This window comes from Eucyclogobius newberryi, unplaced genomic scaffold (genome assembly GCF_026437365.1).
Source record: "Eucyclogobius newberryi isolate DKJ021-1_F unplaced genomic scaffold, fEucNew1.0.hap1 SCAF_16, whole genome shotgun sequence".
Lineage (NCBI taxonomy): Eukaryota > Metazoa > Chordata > Actinopteri > Gobiiformes > Gobiidae > Eucyclogobius > Eucyclogobius newberryi.
In genome coordinates this window covers 25,668,670-25,693,283 of record NW_027315790.1, presented here as the reverse complement: position 1 = coordinate 25,693,283, position 24,614 = coordinate 25,668,670, and the positions used below count along the sequence as shown (strand labels likewise).

At 39.3% G+C, this 24,614-nt stretch overlaps 2 protein-coding genes across 2 annotated transcripts; one reads left to right on the top strand and one right to left on the bottom strand.

Annotated features, from left to right (window-relative positions):
* Positions 1-787: 787 nt before the first annotated feature.
* Positions 788-12,646, bottom strand: kdm1b (lysine demethylase 1B). The gene is made up of 21 exons (XM_072448112.1): positions 12,480-12,646; positions 11,620-11,759; positions 10,915-11,036; positions 10,740-10,829; positions 10,414-10,525; positions 10,188-10,301; positions 10,019-10,057; positions 7,774-7,960; positions 7,172-7,356; positions 6,318-6,488; positions 5,701-5,775; positions 4,703-4,837; positions 4,318-4,489; positions 3,227-3,354; positions 2,972-3,103; positions 2,824-2,898; positions 2,348-2,464; positions 2,133-2,258; positions 1,507-1,629; positions 1,278-1,430; positions 788-1,009 (listed from the first exon to the last, which is right to left on the bottom strand). The coding sequence occupies exons 1-21, from the start codon at positions 12,493-12,495 to the stop codon at positions 926-928; spliced, it is 2,496 nt and encodes an 831-aa protein (XP_072304213.1). The 5' UTR covers positions 12,496-12,646; the 3' UTR covers positions 788-925.
* Positions 12,647-12,969: 323 nt separating this feature from the next.
* LOC140362079 (cilia- and flagella-associated protein 69-like) lies at positions 12,970-24,006 on the top strand. The gene is made up of 23 exons (XM_072448111.1): positions 12,970-13,175; positions 13,332-13,391; positions 13,469-13,534; positions 13,990-14,099; positions 14,169-14,245; positions 14,817-14,915; positions 15,419-15,571; positions 16,536-16,701; positions 16,901-17,024; positions 17,085-17,133; positions 17,204-17,325; positions 18,190-18,421; positions 18,827-18,988; positions 19,503-19,618; positions 19,698-19,816; positions 20,409-20,490; positions 20,605-20,797; positions 21,143-21,277; positions 21,387-21,463; positions 22,298-22,495; positions 22,568-22,654; positions 22,992-23,057; positions 23,612-24,006. Exons 1-23 carry the CDS (start codon positions 13,095-13,097, stop codon positions 23,753-23,755), a joined length of 2,718 nt encoding a protein of 905 aa, XP_072304212.1. The 5' UTR covers positions 12,970-13,094; the 3' UTR covers positions 23,756-24,006.
* Positions 24,007-24,614: the final 608 nt, after the last annotated feature.

Genomic DNA, 24,614 nt, shown 5'->3' with positions numbered 1-24,614 from the left:
TTAATTTCTCGTAATTAACCGTTCATTTAGAAACAAATGAGGTCCGACTATTTAAATAAAATAATTTATTGTGAAATGGGAATAATTTCCCAATTCACATTAAATAAATAGTTGCAAAATATCGGTAGAGTTCCCAAATTAGAAAAAGTAGATGAGTAGCCATTCAATTCATGTTGGCAGTCAATAGCTGAGTTTATTACACACATACTACTACTTTTTAATCACATATTTTCATTAGGACATGATCAAACAGACGCGAAAATTACACAATAAATCGTAGAAAAGACTTTGTTGAGTAAATCTTAGGAAATACATTGCTCGATCACACTTTTATATCATGATTTAGTGTTTTTGTATATTTTTTTTATTTTTTTCCCTGATCATAACCTGAGAAATAAGGTAAGTCTAGTTTAAACCAACTACTGTTTACTTTTAAGTCAAAAACCGTGCTAAATCAATACTGCTATCAATACCTCCACTATACCAAGCTACTACATAGACAAAGACACACAATACTTAAGTTAATGTAAGTGTTCTGAAACATAGAAATATCTATAATGGAGATCAAATCCCTCCTCCAAAAGAAACAAAATCTGTTTTCATGCATTTACACTTCAGACCAATTTATAACTGAAGTGCCCAAACTTTTAAATTAAAGTAACATCATTCTCCTCTTAAGTCAATAAAGAAGAAACAAATTTCTTCCAAATAAATTAGACATCTATATTTTCCAAGCCCTTGTGAGCCAACCTCGACTCAATTCATGAGACAAAAATGTTTTAACTGATTAACAGACAGATCACAGTGAAATTAATGCATTTTCAAGTGAAGAGGATGCGATTCCTCAGTTGAGATAACAGTCTTTAGTTGCATGTTGGGGCCGATGGGCAGTGCTGCTGGTGATGTGGAGAGTTCAGATATAAATTCACATTGCCGCCATCTTGCTAGCCTCCCTCACTCCGCTCAGATATGCTCCAGTTACAGTTTGTGGGAAATGTCTGTTTGTGGCCTGGAAACAGAACAAAGAAAAGCGATATTGAAGGAGATTCATCACATTATTACAACAGATAAGAGCAACCTGTCCAAACAGTCCTTTAATCCTACTCTATATCCCTCCTCAATAAACGTACAAATCCAGTCCGATCCCTGGCCCGTGCACTTTCCTCCTAAACCTTTTATCTTGTTCATCTTTATAGTGCTGCATTCAAGACGCTGTTTTGCTCCAAAAACTACCGTTTTGTTTTTTAGTTAATTTACGATGAATCTGACAGCGTTACCTCTCCGGCAAAGAAGACTTTTCCCTGTATGTCTTCAGCGAGGATATCGTACGCCTCGCCGCTACCTCCTGTCTTCACAAAGCTGTAGGACATCTGCGCCCACATGTCTCTGCTCCAGCGCGTTACGAAGAAACTCAGTGGATCTGGAACTTCCTAAGACAAAAAACACATACATCCGATCAACCATTATCACCGTTTCACATTTATTGCAGCTTGTTGAGAGTTGTACCTGTTCTTTAAAAAGTTCCCGTAGGACTTTCATGCAAACTTCTATCACTGCCTTTTCCTCCATTTCTCTGACAGCGGCCACGGCATCTCCAGAAATAATAGACATAAGAACGGCATGCTTTCCCTGTAAACAGAAACATGTAGAGTTAATAAATGTAAAGGTTATAGCAGGAAATAATTCATGTTGGACAGAGCTAGAACGATAAGGTAGGTAGGTTGGTAGCAAAGTACAAGAACTGTTTACAGTGGATACTTTTTACCTTTACTTCACTACATTTGGGACTAAGTACTTTCCAACTACATTTTTTAACAACACTAAAAGGTGGATCTACTTTTCTTGACTGTTTTAGACCACCTACAATGGCTAAGGGTTGTTTAGTTGACATCCCAACTTTTAGCAAACCAAATTATACAAATCAAAACAGCAGGAAAACTCGTTTCTATTGAACAAATCTGTACTTCTTTTTTTAACCAGATCATTACTTTTCACACGTCAATAGTTCTCAAAATCTTTGCTCCAAAGTACATTTTGTCATATGATACTTTTCCTTTTACTTGAGAAAACATTTGCTCTTGTATCTGTGCTTTTACTTAAGTAACAAAATCTGAATTGCAAATATTGGTCACCTGTGGATTCATGTCGTAAAAGACACTGAACATGCCTCTGTGGTCTGGACTTGGGGGAATGTGACCAAAATAATCTGCTCCCTGGATTTTACCATCCCAGAACCTGAAGGGAAACTTTAGGGCGACCTGAGGAAGGATTGGGTAAGAATAAAGAGAAATTAAAAAAATATACATACAAAAACAAAATATTCCAGCATTACATTCATGCACGTTACCTTCTCGATGATGCCAGCTCCAAGACTGTGGATTGCTTTCATTTTTCTTTCCGAAAGTGGAGGATTGAACTGAATGAAGTTTTTCTGAAGCAGCGTCAAAGGGACTGTAACCAAAACCTAAAACCAAAATTTAAATTAACAATTTATTCAATTAACATTGAATAAATTCACAAGTCACACTTTATTCACAATGCAACTTTGTTTGGTGTCATCTTGAGACGTTAATGCTTTGTAATTTATCTATTAACAGTTAGGGCCGGCTGAATTTAACCAGTGACAAATGTTGTGGTGGTTAACTACTCAGATACACATTTTCTCCTCATTATAATTGTCACGTCACAGTGTGAAATGGAAGTCCCTCGACCTTCTCCAAGTCCACAAATAGAAATGACCAGCTCAAGCATTTTTGTCATGGGGAAAAAAGATTATTTTACAATAGGTTTTATAGAAGTTTTAGTTCAGTCAGTAATTATTACTTTCTGCGCTGTCCACTGAGATCCATTGGCTGATGTTACTTTGACATGATCTCCTGAGTAATCAATGGACTTAACCTGTAATGAAATAAAATAATAATCAATAACGACTTTACTATTACAGTATATCAAACATTACACTTTGTCCTACCGGACACTTGGTTCTGATGTCCAGTCCTTCAGCGAGTTTGTGCAGTAAAACGGAGTATCCTTTAGTGAGAAGAGTGTGGTCTCCAGAGAACTGTGCAAAAAACTCATTGTGGTCCCAGGATCGAGCCGAGACCTAGAAAAAAAAACAAAGCAGACCCGTTAAATACAAGAAGCCATTTGCAATTAAATACAATGACATGATGTTGATAACTCATTGTCAATACAAATATAATGGTGAGGTCTGTGTTTTTCAAACCTGGCCCAGAGGACTTCCACAGGCGAACTCCAGGTTACTGAGGTGAAACTGAAGAACTTTTTCCTCCAGATCACTGAACTGCATCCCAGAGTCCTGCAGAAAGTTCTTTTTCACCTCTTGGACTTTTTCTACAAGACAGAATGCAAAATTAAATGTGGGATTCATAGGCTTTGTGTACATTTTATTTAGGTCAGAAGGGTAAACAGACTTTCAATTAAATAGTTAGTCTTTATTAGGTCTAGGTTAAACATGAAAGCCTCAAGTATGTAGTGGAAATACAGTTTGGCAGGTGAGAATGTATTCTTTAAGCAGCACAACATACCTTACATACCAGGTAGTTTAAAGTGCAATCGAGTTAGACTCGATTCTACAAAAACATTGTGAACATATTTTAGGCAAGATATTTGCCAATTTTTACCCAGTTATGCAATTTGGATGTGAGCAGACATTATATTGTAAGCAGGGCTACAATTTTACAAACGCTAATAAATGACGACACCTTTATTTGTTAAAGGATGATCTAGACTGTCAGGTTGTCAAACTTTAAATTGCCTGCATTTTGACTGGATGGTCGCTTATTGACGACATAGACAGAGGGATTCTGTTTTAGTCCTGTCAATTTCTATTTTTATTTATAAAAATTCTCGACAACTTCAACTCATGTTAAACTGTAATACATATTAACCAAAGCAGAACTAGGTAGCTCTGGAGATGGAGCTCTCCCTGCAGCTCTCTTATGAAAATACATTGTTAGAAGAGATGCAAAATCCTTTGTCTTTTTTTCTTTATCTTAATAAGAGTATAATCACATACAAAAAAAATAAACAAATATAAAAAAAAGAGCCAGGGTTTCTCAGTCGAGTTGTCTTCGGGTCGATGTTGCAATGCTGGTTTTCTGCTTTGAGACAGCAGGGGGCGACGCTGGGCACTTCAAACACCCCGAAAATAAATGTTTAACCATCACATTTCCAAACACGTTTCATAAGATCGAAATTGTTACTTAGTTCTGCTTCAAGTTATATTTAGAAAGACATATTAGTACCGGTCATATGCACTTAAAAGATGATGGAAATTGAAACACAACAGCACACCTCCTAGTGGCGTGTCCTGGTTCTGCGACTTGTCTTTCCTCCACTCTGAGACCACGTCCAAAATGGCGTTGAAGTGAAAGTCCATCCGTTTGTCGATGGACTGATCGGTGACCTGTCCTCCCTCCTGAAACAAGTCACAGCGCTCCCCAAGTTTATGCATCTTTATCCCCATCTGAAAACAAAAGCACAATGTCAGTTCTAATATTCATTCTACCTTTTAGCACGGGAAGACAAACAATTAGCTCAGGTTTTATTATTCAAAACGGTACATTTTTGTTCAGTTCACAAACATTGAATAGATATATTTAGCTGTGTAGCAAAATTTGGGAAACATTTTCAGCTGAGAAGTATCAAGGAGGCATTAATAATCACATTAAACTGTTACCTGTTCACACATAAGTGCAATAGGGTTATTCACGCAGCCATTGACGATCTGAGCACCGTGACCCACAGTGACCCCCATCGAAGCGTTGTCCCAAACCCGACCTCCGACCCGCTCTCTCGCCTCCAGCACCACCACCTGGAAGTATATTTACAGAATGTGAAGTTCCTAACGGTGGACTACTGTTGTTTTAAGTGTGGTTTATTCTGCAGAAATCAATGTTTCTAAGTTCTTTTATTGTTCCGTATCATAAAGGTGCAGCATATACAGTGACGTTCCACCATTTGCTTGACTCCATAATGTTCCACAGTATAGAATGTCTAGCCCCGTCATGATAATTTGTATATTGACTTATCGTTAAGTAAACAATAGCTGGAACAATATTTTTTTTAGGCTTAATATTAATCTACGGTAATATTTACTTTTCTTTACGCTTGTGGGAAATGTTCTGCTATTTTTATGCAGTAAAATAAGATCTGAGCTTTAGAAAGTCGAATAAGTTATTTTTAACATAAATTATAGATACTAACTAAGCGTTGTATTTATAGCTTTGTACATCATACATTTATAAAAAAGGTTGTGTCAGTGGCGTAGTAGTGGTTTCAATATTGTTGTATATCATATTTTGATGTAGCAATATGTGGTACTTCAAAATGTGTACTTGTGACAGGCCTAGGCAGGGCTTTCTTCTCCGTGGAGACTATCTAGCAATGAAAATGCATCAAATTGGATAAATAACATAAATAAGCTTAATGCCATACTGTGGAATATTCAAGGCAAAGCAATAACAACTCTAAGAATAATTCATATAACACATATGCTGCAATAAATATGGAGCGCAATAAAACACAATATATAGAATAATGAGTAAAACAAAACAAAAGATACATACAATAAATATTCAGCTGAAAATAAAGTTCTGCTTTTATATACTGAACAATAAGTTACTAGTAAATTACTGAGCGACAGAACAGTCTGGTTGTGGTTTTGTGTGTTGTTACCTGTGTGCCAAAGTTGTGCAGTTGTCGAGCTGCAGCCAACCCAGAAGCCCCTGCTCCGATGATGATAACGTTTTTCTGCAAGTAAATACAGGTTTTTATGAGTCACACATCGGCATAGCTTCATAACACAGCTGTAATACCAGGACTCATTTATCTCTGGGTTTTGGTAAGTCTTACTATAATAACCCTGCTTTAAATGAAATGGACTAAAGTTCTAGGAAATACAAGCAAGAAGATGACTATAAATGTTCAAGAAAAAAAAGTTCAAGATTTGTGTTTTTGGCATGAATAATGCTGGGCGATATGGTGATAAAAATAGAATTGTGATCTCATTCCTGTGATGTCATCTATTTTGGCATTATTAAGTTTCTCTGCAGCTTTATTCTTGAAAAAAGAATAAAGTTTTCTTGAAAAAAGAATAAAGCTGTAGCTGTTGAGCACTTCCAATTGATCAGCCTCAACAATGCTCTGAGTGAGTGACAGGAGGATTGAACCTTCATTGAACTCGTGATCTGGCAACAAAAAATCTTTTTTTAGTCATTGCTCCCATATAAAAACACAAAAAAATCTTCTATATACACACAGGAAGTACGAGCTCCTTCCCCAATGCCACTTACGGAGCGGTGCGTCTCTGGCAGCAGAGGCCGGGACACAGACAGAACCCCGGTGTTAATCAGGCCTTTTCTGGTCATAAAGTGAAGCACTCGGTCCATCTCCTCAACACAGCGGATTCTCACCAAACCTCGGACAATCACGTGGAGGGCACATTTTTCAGACGTCAGCACCTCCTGAAGAAAACCATGGTAATTGGTAATTGAGTGAAACCGTTGTTTTTTCACATCCTTGAACTTGTTTATGTCTAAGGGGCAATGGACTGTAAAGGGTAAATGTTTACCCAGGGCCCCATCGCAGGAAAGGGGGCCTTATCATAGAGAACATGTAGTACGGGCTCACATCTTTGCACATCGGGCAAAGAATTTTCTGTTATAGCCCAGCTCCAGAGAGATAACATTTTGAGGGAAACATCTAAACTGACAATCCAAAACATGGAACGTACTTTTTTTTCTTTTGGTATGGCTTGGATCAACAAACTCTTTATATTAAATCACACACCAGTATTATCAAATCCGAGATACCCGTAGTTAATTTTGTGCAGAAGCAGCAGTTCCATGTAGTATGTAACTTTTATGTTAAAATTACTTTTTGTTACTTTTTGTTAAAGTAAATTGAAATGATCAGATTTTTGGTGTGTGTTTTGTCTTTGCCACATTTGTTTGACAATGTTTTTTGCATAACCTTACTTTCAAAACCTGCAAAAGTGTGAACAATCAAAACAATCAAACCAGATTAGTCAACATATTTAACAATTACATGACATTTCAATAATCTGATACTCCAGCAATCAGATAATGATCAGATTTTTAGTGTGCATGTGACCATAGCCTTTGGTATGAAGGTTCAGAGTTTATACCTTACAGTTTCGGTGCCAAGAAGCTAGAATGAGGTTTCTCAAAGCCAGATACAACGTTGGGTCTCTTGAAAATTCAGGAAATTCGTAAAGTTCATCCAGCTCCATCATGTCTGGCCGCACACACAGGGCCTTGCCACATTCATTCGGCTGGTAAAAGGGCTGGAAGTACGGGCACAGACCTGGAACTGCACAAAAGACACGTACAGAGTTAGTACAGTGAATAATATATATATTATATATATATATATTATACATAAATCATAATATAGTATATCATATATTATATCATATCATATATATTATATATCTATTATAATAGATAATATATTATATTATGTTATATAATATCATTGTTATATAATGATGATATATAGAGAGATAGATAGATAAATAGATAGGATAGGATAGGAATACCATCTTCCCTAAAATGTAAATCTTAGGGTGCATTCACACCACGTTAAAGTTGAGGACTAAGACCGTACTAAATGGGGACAAAGCCAGGATTAACTCAGAATAAAACAGGACCAAATCAAGTCTAAATCAGGATTAACCTAGAACCAAATACAAATACACATGAGTATGAAAACACTCAGCAGACTCACTTTGTGGCTGAACAGCTCGACAGTGATCTGCTCTTAGTTCATTTGGAGACACAGAGGAGCCGGAGGGACTCATGCCCACACAGTCTGGGTAATAGGCTGCGAGGAAAGGACTCGCTGGACTGTCTTTGAACAGAGGAGGCAAAATGAGCATCGACTGCCACCAGTTTTCACCCACCTCTGCCACTCTCTGAAAAAAGACACAAAGATGAGTGAATAAATGGACAATGTTAAAGTGCATTCATTTATGTATCTAAATATTTATACAATTAATTGCTGCATATGGGTTATTTTATTGGTTTTCAATAATAACAATCGGTTTCATCATTGTTAATCCTTATATCTAGCGATACAAGTAAAGTATTAATAACATATAATCAGAATCAGAATCAGAAAGGGTTTATTGCCATTGTCAATGAACAAAATTCACAATTCTTGGTGATCGGTGCAACATAAAATAATGAACAATGAATAAGTCAAAAGAGGAACAATTTAAATCTACTATGGGATAAGAATAACAATAAGCTATCAGATAAAAAAAAGAAAGAATAAAAATAAAAATAGGCTTAATGTGTACACAAATTTACAGCTGTACAGATATACATATGTAGCGCAGAAAGTGAACAGTGTAGCAAGTGATTCAATTATGGTTAAAGTGACAGTGAGACAAGGTGAGAAGGGTCAGCAGTGATCCGACCTGCTCGTCCCAGAGCCCTGGGGACGTACAGGTCCTGCAGAGATGGAAGTCCGCAGCCAATCACCTTCTCAGCAGAGCGCACAACACGCTGTAGTCTCTTGTCCCTGGCTGTGGCTCCAGCATACCACATGGAGGAGGAGGTAAAGATTGACTCGATGATGGCCGTGTAGAACTGCACCATCATCTCCGCTGTCAGCTTGGCTTTTCTCAGATGCTGCAGGAAGAATATCCTCTGCTGGGCCTTCTTGATGAGGGAGCCAATGGTGAGCTCCCACTTGAGGTCCTGGGTGATGGTGGTACTGAGAAAGCGGAGGGAGTCCACGGTGAAGATGGGGGAGTCTGTGATGGTGAGGGGGGGCTGGGGGGCTATAACTTTTCTGAAGTCCACGATCATCTTCTCTGTCTTCTGGGCATTGAACTCCAGGGTGTTACCACTGCACCAGAACACCAGCCAATCCACCTCCCTCCTGTAGACAGACTCATCCCCGTCCGAGATGAGCCCGATGAGGGTGGTGTTGTCCGCAAACTTTATTAGTTTTACAGAGTCATGGCTGGAGGTGCAGCAGTTTGTGTACAGGGAGAAGAGCAGGGGAGAAAGTACACAGCCCTGTGCAGAAAGTTTGAGTGTCTGAGACATTCTTTCCCAGCCGCACGCACTGCCTCTGTTCCGTCAGGAAGTCAGTGATACACCTGCAGGTGGAGTCAGGCACATTGAGCTGGGAGAACTTGTCCTGGATCAGTGCAGGGAGGATGGTGTTGAATGCAGAGCTGAAGTCCACAAACAGGATTCTGACATAGGTTTCCGGGTAGTCCAGATGCTGCAGGATGAAGTGGAGTGCCAGATTGATGGCGTTGTCCACAGACCTGTTGGTTCTGTAGGTGAACTGCAGGGGGTCCAGCAGGGGGGAGGTAAAGGACTTGAGGTGGGGAAGGACCAGGCGCTCAAATGACTTCATGACTATAGATGTCAGCGCCACAGTCTGGCGCTGACGGTCTGTAGTCATAAGGCTAGTGATCTGGGGCTTCTTGGGGACAGGGACAATGATGGACGACTTGAAGCAGGCTGGGACATGGCATGACTCCAGGAAATGCCAGTGATGACAGGGGCCAGCTCACCTGCACAGTGTCTTAAGGTGGCCGGAGTGACACCGTCTGGTCCAGCAGCTTTTCGAGGGTTGGATTTCCGAAATAGTCTGCTTACATCCTGCTCTTGAACTGTGAGAGTGGTGGGGGTGTGGGGGGACCGGGGTTGGATTGGCAGAGGTGGCCACCGTGGGGGAGGGGGTGTCAAATCTACGAAGGTGATTTATTGAAGGTGACTTTGGTGTGTGCTGGTATAATGCTCTCCTCACAGAATAGAATGTTTGATGTCACAGTGTCCGTGTACTCATCCAAACTATCTGTGGCAGCTCTGAAAACCTCCCAGTCTGTAATGTCCAACAAACATGCACGTAGCTCCTCCACTGCCTCATTGGTCCACTTCTTAGTCCTCACTACAGGTTTGGAGAGCAATAACACCAAATATAACTCAAAGATTTAAAGTGAACTCACCAGGTCCTCAGGTTGAGAGCAATGGTCTGCTCCTTCAGTCTTTGGAAAAAAAACAACAACAACAACAACATTGTAAATGTAACAAACAGTATTAATTTGGATTTTTAAAGGATTGGCCCTAATTCTTTATCAGTGTGGGAAGAGCAGGGGGGACATCAACAAATTTTACCTTTACATTGTTAAACTTCATGCCACATCGGTATGACGCAGCGAGAGAAGCTGTGAGTTGAATTTCTTTGGTCAGCTGACGCCACTTCCTGCAATCTGAGTTTGCGCACTGGATCTGAAACATAAAGGAACAACAGTGTGTGATATGTGGTTCAATATCAATATCAATATCAATATCAACTTTGCTATAGATATTTAAATTTGACAACATGAATGGTTAAACTAACCCAGTATGGGAGTTGCTGGTCCGCCATGAAGGCTTTGAGACTGGGTTCACTTTTGCCGTTACTGGTCCAGACCTTTTTCCAGGCAGAAAACATCTCATAGCCATCTTTGTGACTAAAAGAGGACACAAAATATAGAGTAAAAATATGATGGTATTGCACATCAGGCTGTGACTGAGCGTGGAATGGTAATGGTAACAGTAACTGAGAACTGAAATGGTAAGAGTTAAGAAAAAAGAAGAAATTAAATTCAGTCTAATTTTTGGGTACCATGTTCACCAAGATCTTGCATATCACAAATAAAGTATAAAAAATAAAGACAAACTTGCCTTCTGTAGTAGTGATCAAAGCACTCATTGCAAAAATGTTCCCCACAGGACAGATGATACCAGCGAGATGTGTATCCATTTTTAGCACATCTAAAAAAGATTAATTATAAATATTTTTAATAAATCCGTATTAACCTGAAAGTGATTTACACTAGAGGAAACAGTTGAGGGGAACCTTTCAGAAGCACTTGCGAAACAGACGGGATACGTGGCCGAGCATCCGGACTTCTCACACCTCCTGTACTTCTTTTCTGACTGGTCCTCTTCCTCTTCTGTGTCTGTGGCCTTTCTTTTGATCTAAATACAAAAATCCCAGAATTTAACAAAACATTTGCACAACATTTGTTTGAGACAAACACATTTTGTTTGGGACAAACAAAATGTTCTGTGCACATGTCAGCAGGACCACAGTAAAAGAGTCTTCTTAACACAGGTTCTCAGATGAAATATTGTTGTATTTCAGTGAATTTGCAAATTGCAGAAATGCTACATACTGCTGACACGCAAAGGATAAGAATGAAGCAGTTTCTCATTATAAAAATAATCATTTTGGCATGTAATATCATAACAAGTACTCACTGTGGACAGGCTTACTTCTCCACATATCTGACTTGAAATTTGGCTTGGTGGGGGTCACCTTCTTGTTTCCATAGATACAGATAAGTTTAATAACCTAGTATTAAACTTTTCAGGAAGACCAGCACTAGACTGAAGGGAAGGTGTGGGACAAATAAAGGATATCTTCTCTTATCTTAAGTTTCCTATTGCACATTTAATTTCTTTACTCCGTAATATGCAATACAGGGTAAAGGATTTGAATGATTCCAGCAAGAATTTCCTGTGCCACCTAAGTCCGAGCAGAAACCTGCGTGGTGTGTACCTGTCCCAATGGTAGTGGGTTGCTGGTGCGTTTGACCCTGATGTTCATCTGTCGCCCTGCAGAGCGAGGTCCTTCTCCTGGTGATTCACCCGAGCTCCGCTTTCGGACTCGACGGGAACCAGAGGCATTCCCCGAGTAGTCTGGATACATTACAGAACAGGACTCTTACTGTTTTAGATATACCCAGCATGTGGCAGTGAGCATTAAACTATAATTATATAGTAATGAATGGTTGACAGGTTTGAAAAGTAAAAAACGTGCAGAAATAAATATGACCTGAAGACAAATGTGTTAGTCAGGTCACGCTTACTCTCATTTGTTAAAAAGCTTATTGTTTCTTTAGTGTCAGTCTGGATCCCAGGCATGGTATATGGTGCCATATACAAGATTTCAGTGCGTGTATGAACAAACACGATTTCATCTTCATTGTTTTAGGAGAGAAAAAGTCATTATTCTAGAAATGGTCAGTTCTATGCTGCAACGCTGCACATAAACACTTCTCACATCAATCACTTTAGTCTGACAGAGAAAATACACACATTCAATACGTCACTAACTGTGCACAATAAACTAAAACATCATCATTCAATGGAGCTCAACTATAACACATGCCAGGCTAAGCTATTGTCTTATTGTCTTATATAGAGCATTAGTGAAAGAGATCACTATAATATATTGGCTTATATAATATATCAAAAGACACATACTACATGATAATAATTAGGTTAAGAATTATGTAAGCAAAGAGCATTAACAAAAAACAAGGGTAAATACAACAACAAGCCCTTTAACAGCAGCTAACCCTGTGTCAAATGTATCATGTAGCCAGCTAATGCTATCATGTATTATTCAACACTGACCTGCGTCCGACAGCATTAGTTACGCCGGGGCCGTATTTCAAGCTGGATTGAAGTTATCGTTGCAACGCTAGGACGAAATGTTTAGGATCTGGATATCTTTTATTGTTGTGGGTGAAATCAATGCGACGACGTGAGCCGAAACCACTTCCTGTTTTAGGAGGAAGAGGGCGTTTCGCGTTCCGTCGCATTTTGGACTCACGTCGCTCTCCGTAGTACTACAGTCTGTCTCCATGGCGACATCAGAACGCCTTTCGGACTTGGACAACGACAGCGGCCAATGCGGAGATGCGGGGCGATAAAACTAAAAGTGTTGCGGCGCGACAAAACGAAAATTGAGTCACTCTTTGTTGTAGTTCTTTATTATTATTTTAGCAACCACCGTTTCCCGACACGTTTTCACAGGTTAGAAGTGTGTGTACTTTTTCTTCTTTGGTGTTCCGTGTGAGCAATGTGTTCTGTTATTTACGTATATTTGCCGTGATAGCTGCTTTGAAGTGCTTATGTGTGAGCAATGTGTTCTTTCGGACCTGTTGGTGAAGGTTCCTCCTGTTTAAGGTCTGCGGGGGGGACTCCGGATTAAGGTCTGCAGCCAGAGATTTTCTGACAAATAAACAAATGGATTCAGAGAAACTACTGCTGAGAAAACCGTTAATTCCCTCAACTGAATCAGCAACAACTGACGGAAAACACTTAGAGGTAATGTGCTTTTTGTTACATATTTTTGCTTAACGTTATATTCCTTCATTCAGCTTAAACTTAGTCTAAGCAGTAATATAACGTTACCAATAACACGAATGCAACGTTAATGACATCAACATCTATACTGATCATACATTTCATCATTTATTTTAGGTCAGTGCCAAAAATATTGATCTTCGTTCGGTGATTCATCTTCTTGAAGATCCTTTAACAGTAAGATAAAATCACATTTTGACTTTCTAGTTGTTGTTTTTGTTGTTGAATCGTAATAAAACTGCAATTGTTTTAAGGGGAATTTGAAGGAGAGGCACCTCTTTGTATTGAAGAAAATATTGAAGAGAAATCCAAATGGCTTTGTATCCTTTTTAACATTAATTATTAAAAGATTTACCATAATGATTTTGTCAAGACTTGATTTGGAAAGGTGTTTTTCAAAGTTGTACTATTATTCTTTAAATATTTCAGCAATCTGTATTCTATTTGAAGAATGCTGTATTATTTGTGTCTTGTTTTGATATGGGATGTGAGGTGACTGCTGTCGGTGTGCTTTCTCTTAATTATCACCTAAACTCTTAAATTTGCCCAATGGTTGTCCCTTGGCACTGTCATGGAAATACATGTGCTCTGATGTGTCGTGAGCACAGAGGCAACCACCGTCCCCACGGCTCCAATTTAGCCCTGACACGCCTCTCAGCAGTTTCCCTGTTCAGATATAACCACAGCTTTGTTGACACTTCACATCCCTCTTTGGGATTCACATATTATGCATTTGTAACCCAAGACCTCAGAAAACCTCCTGAACTATTTTAAGCTCTTGAAAGACCTGAAAGGCCTGGCCAAAGTATTTGACGTCTGTGCAGAGAAATCTAATGATGATCCAGCTTATCTGCCTTTCTTGCGTGAGGCAATTAAATTATGCAGGTAATTTCACATACAGTATTTAATGTCCGCCTATAATTGAAAACAAATAAATAAAAGTGTTGATTCTAGGCTTCCCTTCCTGAAGGAGAGGGCATCAGATGAACCAAACTATGCCCAAGATGTGATCAATTTTCTGTCACAAATTGGTGAGCTATTCATCACACTACCATAGACTGCAAACACATCTTATTAACATCATGACAGTCCTGTGCAAATAATGTACTATTTCCTTTTTCTTTTTAAAAGGGGAGGATTTGTAGCCTGTACTGGTTTAGAAACCAAACCTGTGTTTCCAGAGCCTTAGCCTGCAGATAGATACACGCATAAGTGTTTCTCCTTCTCAGTTTGTGTTCAGGCCATAGCTCATGTTCAGCTCCTCCCCCTCCAGATCTCCAGCCTCACTGAGCTGCAGAGGCCAAACTAGCACTGATTCATGATGGACTTTAGTGACCATTCATATCAGAGAGAGGACAAAGCCAAGGTTTGAGGCCAAACACACTGGATTTTTGCTTTGAAATTGGAAACACTGATGAGAGACTCGTGTGAGGCCCGTTCTGCTCTCTGGATAATCAAACACAAAGTTATAACTTGACCATTATGTCCAATTGACAATTGAATTGTCTGTAAAATGCTTAATGGACAGAATTGTCCATTACAACATGAATCAAAAATTATAGAATTGTGTGTATATTAAAGTCATTTTGTTTCCATTCCTAGGTTATTTGATGTTTCTGCCTTGTCCAGATGTCAAAGAGAACATCATTGCGTGTGTGAGGTCCTTCTATCAGTGCTTGACTCCGCAGCAGCTGCCTGAGGGTACGCAGAGGAGACACAGGACCACAGCCAGGCCTTTCCTCTTTCAGAATCGATTTTCTAAACTGCCTCTAAGTGAGACTCTATGGCTCCTGTGGTGGTGCAGTTGTGTTGATTGTGATGTCTGTGATGGTCTTGGTGGTGTTTTGTATTCGTGACTATGATAATGGAGAATAATTTATGGAGTAATGTTACAATATGTTAAGCTATGGTAGAAAGGTTTTTAAGGTAGTTTAGACAGTGTTGTTTTTATTTGTCAGAGTCATGCTACATTGAGGAGATGTTGTGTTGTCAATGTGGAAATTTGGATCTAATTAGCATTAAGAGTAACTAGTCGTTTGTTAAAATGTTTTCAGATTCCCATTTGCTAACTTTATATCCCTCTATTATTAGTGCCATGGTTGAACCTTAAATGTATTCAACCCCAATAGAATGAATTAGTGATACTATATTATATTCTTGTGCTTAAAATCTTCTTGTTCACGATCTCAACTTGATTTTGTCAGGACCCCAGCCCACGTCTGAAGGGTACAGGCTTCAGCTGCTGGAGCAAAGTGACTTGTCCCAAACACTCATCTTATCTTTGGCATCTGTGGAACATCGTCATGACATCAAACTACAGCTGCTGCAGGCGCTGAAGCTGCTCTCCAGCTCCTCTGGTCAGTATTCCGTTCGATTTTTACTATGCATTTAAAGACAGGAAAAATGTGGAAAAGAATAGAATTTATCAGTCACCGTCAGGTAAAACACAATTAAATACATTTGCTCTTTTTCAGTCTATTTGTCCTTGACTTAAGCAATCTGAATCGTTTGTCAGAGGGAAGGGCATTACATTTTATACTGGGATGTCCAGGGAGAGAGTGGTCTCGGTATATGCCTTTTTCTCAAGTTTGATTTCATAGATGTCCCTGAGGGCAGGTAATGGTGCCCCAAAGGTCTGCTCTGCTGCGCTCACCACACAGTGCAACAGTAGGTCAGGATGCTCTTTATGGCTGATCTGTAGAAGAGGCACTGAGGGAGAGAAACATGATCAATCCATGAATAAACCTTAACTAAACAAATCAACTTTGTTTTTAGCCCCTAGTGTAGAAAATCTGGTATACAATATGAAATTAAACAAGGACTTTACCTGGACTAATAGACCAACATTAAACTGCAGCTACTGCAGGCTCTTAAACTGTTCTCCAGCTCCTTTGGTCAGTATTTATTACAGAGACTAAAAAACATGTCCAGACTTTTAAATGTTTTCTAATCCAGTGTGTTTAGGCCCCAGCAGGAATAAGTAATAACCCAAACGTAACCAGGACCAAACAAGGACTTAAACATATACAAACCAACTTAAACTCCACAATGAACCAGGACTTGATGCAGAACTACAGGATTAACAAATCAGTCAGACTGATGTCACTGCAAAGTATCAATAAACCGTGACCAAATCAGGTAAAATCCAGCAGGACAAAACCAGGACATGTGTACAGCTCTGCATGTCGTTGATTGTTGAAAGTATCTGAAGGGCATAATGCGTCTCAATCAAACAAGCAAAACAGTGATTTAAGTGTCCTTGAGTCAAAGTCAATGGATGTCAATGGGTTTGTCCTTAAGTACTGCTTATATGTTTAACAGACTCAAACTGTGGCCTAATGCTGAGGGCCCGAGGAGCAGAGAGCCTCTGTTTGCACATGAAAGATGGTCCAGTCCTGTTTTACTCGACCGAAATCCTCTGGAACCTCCTCGAGGGCAGCAACAAACACGAAGTCGTGGCTCAGCTCAGCACCATCGAGTGTCTTGTGTATGTACAAAAACTACAGGGAATTTTCATATCTGACAGTGTAGACTTTTTAACACTCTTACATAAGAATATGCTCAAAACATCTGTAAAAATGAATTAGAAAAACAAAAACTTGAGACCATACTAATATGACTATGGGATTGTATGAAATAAAATACGTACGTGTAGTATATATTTTACTATTTGTATTTGATCACAGATCTCTGAAAGAAGCTTTTCTGCACCTGTTGTTGACGGCGGTCCATCATTCAGAGCTGAGCCTGAGGAACGACCTGATCGTCCTCATAACATTAATCTCTGAAAATGGCAACACTTTTCTTATTGTGAGTTCACATTCAATCTAAAAGTACCACTCGGAATTGCTGAAATCTCTTCTTTTTCAGGAGAGTTTGTTTGCGAAACTTCTCATATCCTTGTCCACATTCCCAGAGTGTAAGGTACCATTCAATATAAATATGTTTGATGTTTACCTCTACAACTTTGTTTTTTAAATCTATTTTAGTGAGACCCACCAATCATTTGATCCAAGATTTAAAGCTGAACTACTCACATGAAAACTTGAAAATGAAAAAGATGCTTTTGAATCTACTGTCCTTGATGTCTGTGGATGAGGCTGTTTTGCAGGTACACAAGTTAAATTGGTAGTTTTCAGATTCTAAACTTTGATTATGTCCTACTCTCAGAAGATTTTACAATAGGTTGTGTTCATGTGACATCACAACATTGTACAATCTCAATAGTTTACAGTTTAGCAGGATACAGGTCAGAATTATATTTGCTGATTAACTTGCAATGTTTTGACCTGGTTTAAAAGTGAATATTGCTGTATTTACTGGCTCTAACCACATGAAACAAAAACTGGCACGAAGTTCAACGTCTTCTTTGTCAGCATGAATAAACAAAATGGAAATACTTTTGCTCACAATAGCTTCATAAAGTGGTGTTATTATTCAATGATCATTGTCAGTTGAAAGGACTTTAAGGGTGTGTTCAAACTTGCACAAAAACTGGGACTAAGTCAAGACTAGACTAGGGCTAAACCAGGACTAGACCATGACCACAACCAAGTCTACATCAGGACTAAACTGGGCTCAAAACAGGACTAACCCATGGAATGTGTGAATACATCCTAAATCATAAGATTACAATGGCAAGTTTAAGGAACCAATCCCAAACAAATAATGATAAGGTTCAACATTTGTGGCTCAAACGTTTAGAATTCTTCCAAATAATGTGAATCTGAGTTATATAAGCCCCTGAAATTAATCTGACATCTGACATAACACAACCTATTGATTACATTGTACTTTCACAAGATATAACCAAACAAATGCCTAAACCATTGAACTTGACATTACAACATCTGCTTTTTGACAATATTCCTTTTACGCTATATCTGTATTAAATATTATGGGCCTAGAGAATGTTGCGAGGACATCTGAAACCCAGCAGTAGCTAATTCTCTCTGTGTTTTTTTTGCATTTGAAGCTTTACAAAGAAGAGAACGTGCTCCTGTCTCTCCTGCTCCTCACCAAACCTCCGCTCGCCTCACCTCGGGCTCGGTCGGCCTCCCACAGCTGGTCCTTGGTCCAAACGCAGGAGCTGAGGCTGAAGGCGCTGCTGACTCTGAGCTCTCTCGCTCCTCTCCTGCTGGACGAGTATATGTCCTACCATGGAAACACGTTTGTGCTGCAACTGATGGACTGGTGCATTCAGGAAGGTCAGACAGCAAAGAGGATTACTAAAATCGTAATTATTATTTGTGGGACAGTAAGGTTCGCATATCATTTTATGTATTTTGAAATTCAAACTGTTCTAAGCGATTGCATCAGTGTGTTAGTTGTATCTCATTTTTGGATAGAAATGATAAAAAAGCGGATTACAGTCTCTCAATAAATGTTTATTTTCCCTCAAGATGAGACAAGACACAAGGTTGGGTCCACCAAGACAAGACACAATTTTGACATCGTTTATCATACTTAAATTACTTACTAAATAGGTCTTAACCCTTTTTTGTCTGTGCTAAATGTAAACACTGTTCTCCACATGTGTCTGTTGTGAGTGTCATTTTTCTCTTGGGAGATCTCTGTGTGAAGTGTCATAATTATATTTCTCTCTTTTTCAGATGATGTTCCTGGTCAGAGTGGAGGCTTCAGTGGCTCCGGAGGAGACTATAAAAAGACCCTGATGCTGTTCTGTGTCAGACTCCTCACAACAGTCACTTCACTGGGAGAAGAAGTTGTCATCGAGGACCTGTGTGACCAGGGCACCATCAGTGTCCTGCTCGGTACATAAACACACGTTTTGGCAGAGATCAAACCCACAGATGTTTAAACGATGTGTTTATAGCAGCATGTTTAGCCGTCAAAGCACGTTACATCATGAACCATTCTGATTTCACATTAATTCCAAAAATGCTTCTTTAGTGAATTTATCCCTCCACTAATCTGACTGATCCTGGACAGACGCTTTTTATTTCAGCTTTTGTTTATCCTTAAAGTCATAAAATGTACAAGTCATGGAAATGTGATTCCACTTCCTCCTGTGCTGATATAATGTTTAGTCCCACTTTATACATTGAAATTTGCCTTTATAAACCAATCATGAACAAACATTGAATTTATTGCAACAACAAATTGTAAAGAATAATTCAGGCTTACTAACTACGTAAGGGGTTTGGAGTTAGGTTTAGGACAATAGTTAAGTAGTTACTGAGCCTGAATCATTCGTAATAAATTATTCTGACTTTATAATAGTAATCTTTGTCCATGCTTAGTTAATACACGTACATTTTTTTCCAGGCGTGTTGATGCAGTTGGAGACGAGCTCTGATGATGACGATGTTGTCTCGTTGGAGATTAAGTCAGACATTCAGCTCATCCTCTCCTCGCTGTGTGACACCGACATGAACAGGAAGGTAAAGTCTCTTCATGGGTCGTTGCAAAGTGGTCCCGCTCTTTTGCCAAACTGCTAAGCGCATTCCTCAAAACTTGAAGGAGCTGTTTGGGTCTGAAGGAGTCGAAATGGTCATTCACTTCCTGAAGAAAGGAGGCGACCGGTTTTACAGCGGTCTAGGACACAACAAGCTCCTCCTCTCCACTGTCGACTGTGTGTGGTCAGTACAGAACGGTCAAACGTTACACTCTGCACTGCAAGTCATTTACCAAGACCTTTTCAAACATATCCAACCAGTTAGTGTTTTCACAAGCCACAATCAAAGTGTATAATCTGTATTTGAATGTGCTGCCTGTGTCATTTATCCTTGTTTAAAACCAGATCTAGACCGTAAAACCAGATCTAGACCTGGTATAGTTCTATTATAGATCTGGATGGACTGGATATTTGCTTAGGCGGTGTGGAGTGTGCAAAATATATACAGTCTGGTATTAGAATGCAGCTTTCTAATTCAATATGCATAAAATAATGTCATAGCAAAAATCAGCATTTGGTGTTGATTCCCAACAATGTTCATTTTGTCTTCTTTTGATTTGTGGTGTTGTGTTAATGTTGCGTGAATATCAAGACCTCACACAATACAGTTACATATAACAAATATAGACGGTATATTATCACTTAATGGTGGCTTGCAATTATGTACAGTTTGAAGTAGATTGTAAAATATCTAAACAAAGCCCATAGTTTTGAAAACATGTCGCAAATGTTCATTGAGAATATTGAGTCGGATTTGATATTTTGTGCTGTCTTAGGTCTTGCATTGTTGGCTGCTACACAACTGAAGATTTCTTTTTGGCCCAAGAAGGAGTGTTTCGACTGCTTGATCTGCTACGCGTATGTTATTCTATTGTCTAAACATGTGACTATTAGCAACAACTGCACTCAAAACGCTGTGACTTGTGTAAATGTGTCTATTGCAGTAAATTAGACAGTTTACGTTTCTTTCAGTCGAGTCCCAAATGCGTCCACGGCCTCGTTTTGGCGACGCTGCTGGAGCTGTGTGACAACCCGAACACAGAGTCCCATCTGAGGAGCTGGGTGGACAGAAGAGGACACACCGCGCCCAGAGTTTTACTGCAGATGTGGAGGGACAAAGAGGCCGAGCTCGGAGTCCAACGAAACCCTGAAGGGTGCATCACAGGCAAGTCTAATTTTAAAACTTATTTATCATTCATGTACCCAGGAGATTTGGAAGCATCTCAGAGGTCCAGACCACGATTACTATAGATACAGGAACAATAAAACTGCTCATTTTCCTGAGGTTTTGTGCTTTTGAAAGATACAAGCTGCTCTTCTTTGTCGGCTAAAATGCTAAGAAATAATGTTACTGTTTTTGTCCATCTGTCTCAAACTTCTTAATTTGAGAGACATACATTTGAAGTTATGCCATCACTCTTCAGCAAACAACTCAAGGACTCTATAGACACAGTTAAATTAAAACACAGTATCACATATATATTGTATTATGTTTATGTTTTTTTAATAGATCCCAAAAAGCCACTGCGTCACAAGCAGCAGGACGACACTCAAAGTCAGTGTCTCGACGGCTCGTCCAGCGCAGCGATTCTGGAGTCAATGGAAAATCTGAGGTCCAAGATTTACCTGATCTTCTGTGCAGTCGGTAATGTCCTCCACAAAACAATTACGCCTTTTATGTGTCTCTTTTAGAAATACGGATTTAACAAATGTTGTGCTCTCCGACATTTAAAGGCCCATCTTCTTATTTTCAGGATTTCACGACCTTCCTGGTTTATCTCCAGAGGACTATGTGACGCTGAGTATTGTCAAGAGATATCTGGACTTTAAGGTGCATCTTTCTTTGTAATTTTATGATACAAACACATTTTTAGCATTTAAAATAGTAAATAACATCTAATAAAATCTACAAAAAACAGGCACATAATTTTAACTTAAAGGCGCAATGGACAATTTTTCGGCGATTTGAGAACGCATGCCACTCTCCCGTGCGGACTGATACAACACACACGTGCGTTTGTTTATTAGCGCAACGGATCGCATCGCATCTATCGTCTCCCGTAGATTTCAGTCTACTTCTGAGTCAGCTCGAACTGTCTTTCTCCGTCTTCATTTTGCACCGTACACTGAGGGAACTATATTATGATAGATCAATGCGCTTAGACACGCGAAAATGTGGGACGAGCCGTACGCGGTTGCAGGTGAGCGGTAGGTGCGTTTTATGATTGATACGTGGCAGGACTAATCGGCAGTCCACGCCATGAGGAAATAAGACTCAAATTGATGCCCAAAAAATCGTCCATTCAACCTTTAAGGATCCTTTATTCAAATGACACCTTTTTGAATGTAAGGCAAGGTCTTTTAATGTCTGTAAATTGGTGGTTTATTTGCTGTTTTATGCTGATATTTGGTAAAGACAGGTAGCGTTAAAAAGCAACAAATATCACCCAAGCAGGTCCTTACATGGAGATTTTTATACACTTTCATCATGCTGACCAGCTCAACCCTTATTCATAAATTACAATTGTTTTTTGGACGGCTGAGGTTAGTACACTTGTTTCTTCTGGACCAAAACAAGTGTACGTCAAGACTAAACTGGGCTTAGAATAATCTGTAAAGACTATTGTCCATTAACAATAACCTTTCTTGTGTCTTCTTGTTGCAGGTGGGCGAGGTGTGGGACGAGGTCAGCGCAGAGTTAAACCATGACAACATCAGACCCATAACTCCAGATCGAGAAAGTTTAGAAACCATCTGTAAAACCTTAGAGGACTCGGCCAAGAAAGTGATGGAGGAGCAGCGCAGCATCCTGCAGAGACAAGAGAAGGAACACCTCAGCCAGGAGCAGCTCATGTACTCTGAGGTGAGGGAGAAACGTTTAAAATGTACTTTGATATCGATCTAAGTTGTACTGAGTGACACTGGCTTTTTGCAGCTCAAAACCGACCGGAAACAACAAGAACTCGCCAAAAAATCTTGGGATGATTATGTGGCCAAGACGTCCAACTATGAGGTTCTTAAGGTAAAGCAATGTTTTTGTTACGGATGCTTCAACATCTTTTTATTTAATCCATCTGTTTTTACATTCGGATGCTCATCGGTAAAGCTCTATAAACTCAATAAACTCTTTTGAACAAGTATCGATACTAAAATAGGACAAAAGTGTACATTTCCTGTAATGCTTTAGAATGATCTTGCTCTATTTCCAACCACATGGTAATAATAAAGAAACTGCTATTATGTTAGCGGTTGAAAATTACATTCTATTGTCTGAAACAAATTTTCGGAAAAACAATACCACAGCAGTTATGGGTTCACTTTGGACAACAATGAATCACTCTGACCCTTTTCTGAAACAGGAAGTGAAAGCTCGGAGAGAGAAGGCGAGAGTAAAGACTGAAGACGATGGCATTCACCCAGTCAAGGTATTTTCAATTGTGTCTCGATGGTTCACCTTGCACAAAAAACACCTCAAAATTCCGACTAACCTGGGTTTATGTATGTATGTATGTATGTATGTATGTATTTATTTGTTTGATAGGAACCGTGCATATTAATGAACTCCATGATTAGAACAGGACCAAAACAATTCTACATCAGGACTAAATTTGGCTCAAACCGGGACAACACCAGAAGTGTAAAACACGCCTTAAGTATTTACAAAGTCGATTTAGTGCAATTTACATAGATTTTAACTTAGGAGAGAATGTATCCAGTAAATCTCACAATATTGCTAAAACAAACATTGTTCTTATTTGTATTTGACTATATTGTGACCAATAAAACTTGAACACTATCTAAGAGTTTTGCATATTTCTTTCTTTAGAAACTATGAACCAGTTACTCTGTGTTCTTTGTAACTAATTCATTGATTTATGTTTTTTGTGCATTTATATATTTAGTACTTCAACATGCATTTTTGACATCCATTTACTGCTGGGACCTCACAATACTGATAACTTTAATTGTTTTGTTCCAGCATTTCGTAGGCCAGATCATGTCTGTGGAGCCGACCGGAGCAGAGGGACCAAACGGAGTCAAAGTGTCTCTGGCCCGAGTCACCGTCCAGACCAGCCCCAACTCGGACCCAGAGTACTTCAGACCTGTCTCTGTCAAACACTGAACAGAATACACTGATCTGATTAGGACTATATTTGACAAGGAGAGACACTGGTTTTGAATGGACAGAAATCAGGACGTGGACACAGTCAGAGCCTTGTTGTCTCGACAAACTCAGTGACCAACGAACAAACTGAGGAGTCTTTGTGGCTCAACACGTGTGATGCAACTTTATAGAAATTAAGCATCTATAAAATAACATTACAGTGAGTAAAGTAAGTATTTGAACACCCTGCGATTTTTTGCAAGAAATTATGAAGGGGTCTGAAATTTCAACTGTGAGACAGAATCTATAAAGAAAATCTGTAAATCACATTGTATGATTTTGATGATGTTATTGCTGCAAAAACGTATTTGAACTCCTGCAGAATTCTGGCTCTCAAGACATGTTAATCTGCCTTTAAAATGTCCACCTCTCCTCCACTTATTAATCAAAACTAGTAGCATCTGTTTGAGCTTGTTAGCTGCATAAAGACACCTGTCAATCAGCCCAACGGCTGCCATGGGCAACACTGTCTGGCAAACTTCAGACGGGCATGTGCTTTTCTTAGATTCTGTCTCTCATAATGGAAATCTACGATGATTTCAGAGTGAGAGAACTTGCAAAATCGCAGGGTGTTCAAATACTTATTTTCCTCACCGTGTAATGAATATGAACCTAGTTATAGACATAAAGGCAAAGTTGTTTAGGTTAATATGCAACAAGTTTTTTGTGCTTATTTAGACTGGAGAGTGAAATGGGAAATGAGAGAGAAGGGAGGACATGAAGTAAATGGTCAGAGTTGGGATTCAAACTCACGACTCTGCGGACGGCTGCACTTGGAGCCCGGCATGCGTGTGCTGTGCATTAACCACTCCACCAC

What these genes read in the sequence shown, in the direction of transcription:
- LOC140362079 (XM_072448111.1), top strand. Translation starts at nt 13,095, where the DNA reads ATGGATTCAGAGAAACTACTGCTGAGAAAACCGTTAATTCCCTCAACT. An exon ending in CTGACGGAAAACACTTAGAG is followed by an intron (nt 13,176 to 13,331) that starts GTAATGTGCTTT and finishes CATTTATTTTAG; the next exon opens with GTCAGTGCCAAAAATATTGA. An exon ending in TTCTTGAAGATCCTTTAACA is followed by an intron (nt 13,392 to 13,468) that starts GTAAGATAAAAT and finishes AATTGTTTTAAG; the next exon opens with GGGAATTTGAAGGAGAGGCA.
- kdm1b (XM_072448112.1), bottom strand. An exon ending in TGCACAACTTTGGCACACAG is followed by an intron (nt 4,838 to 5,700) that starts GTAACAACACAC and finishes ATATACTTCCAG; the next exon opens with GTGGTGGTGCTGGAGGCGAG. An exon ending in CCAGGACACGCCACTAGGAG is followed by an intron (nt 3,355 to 4,317) that starts GTGTGCTGTTGT and finishes TCTGTCTTGTAG; the next exon opens with AAAAAGTCCAAGAGGTGAAA.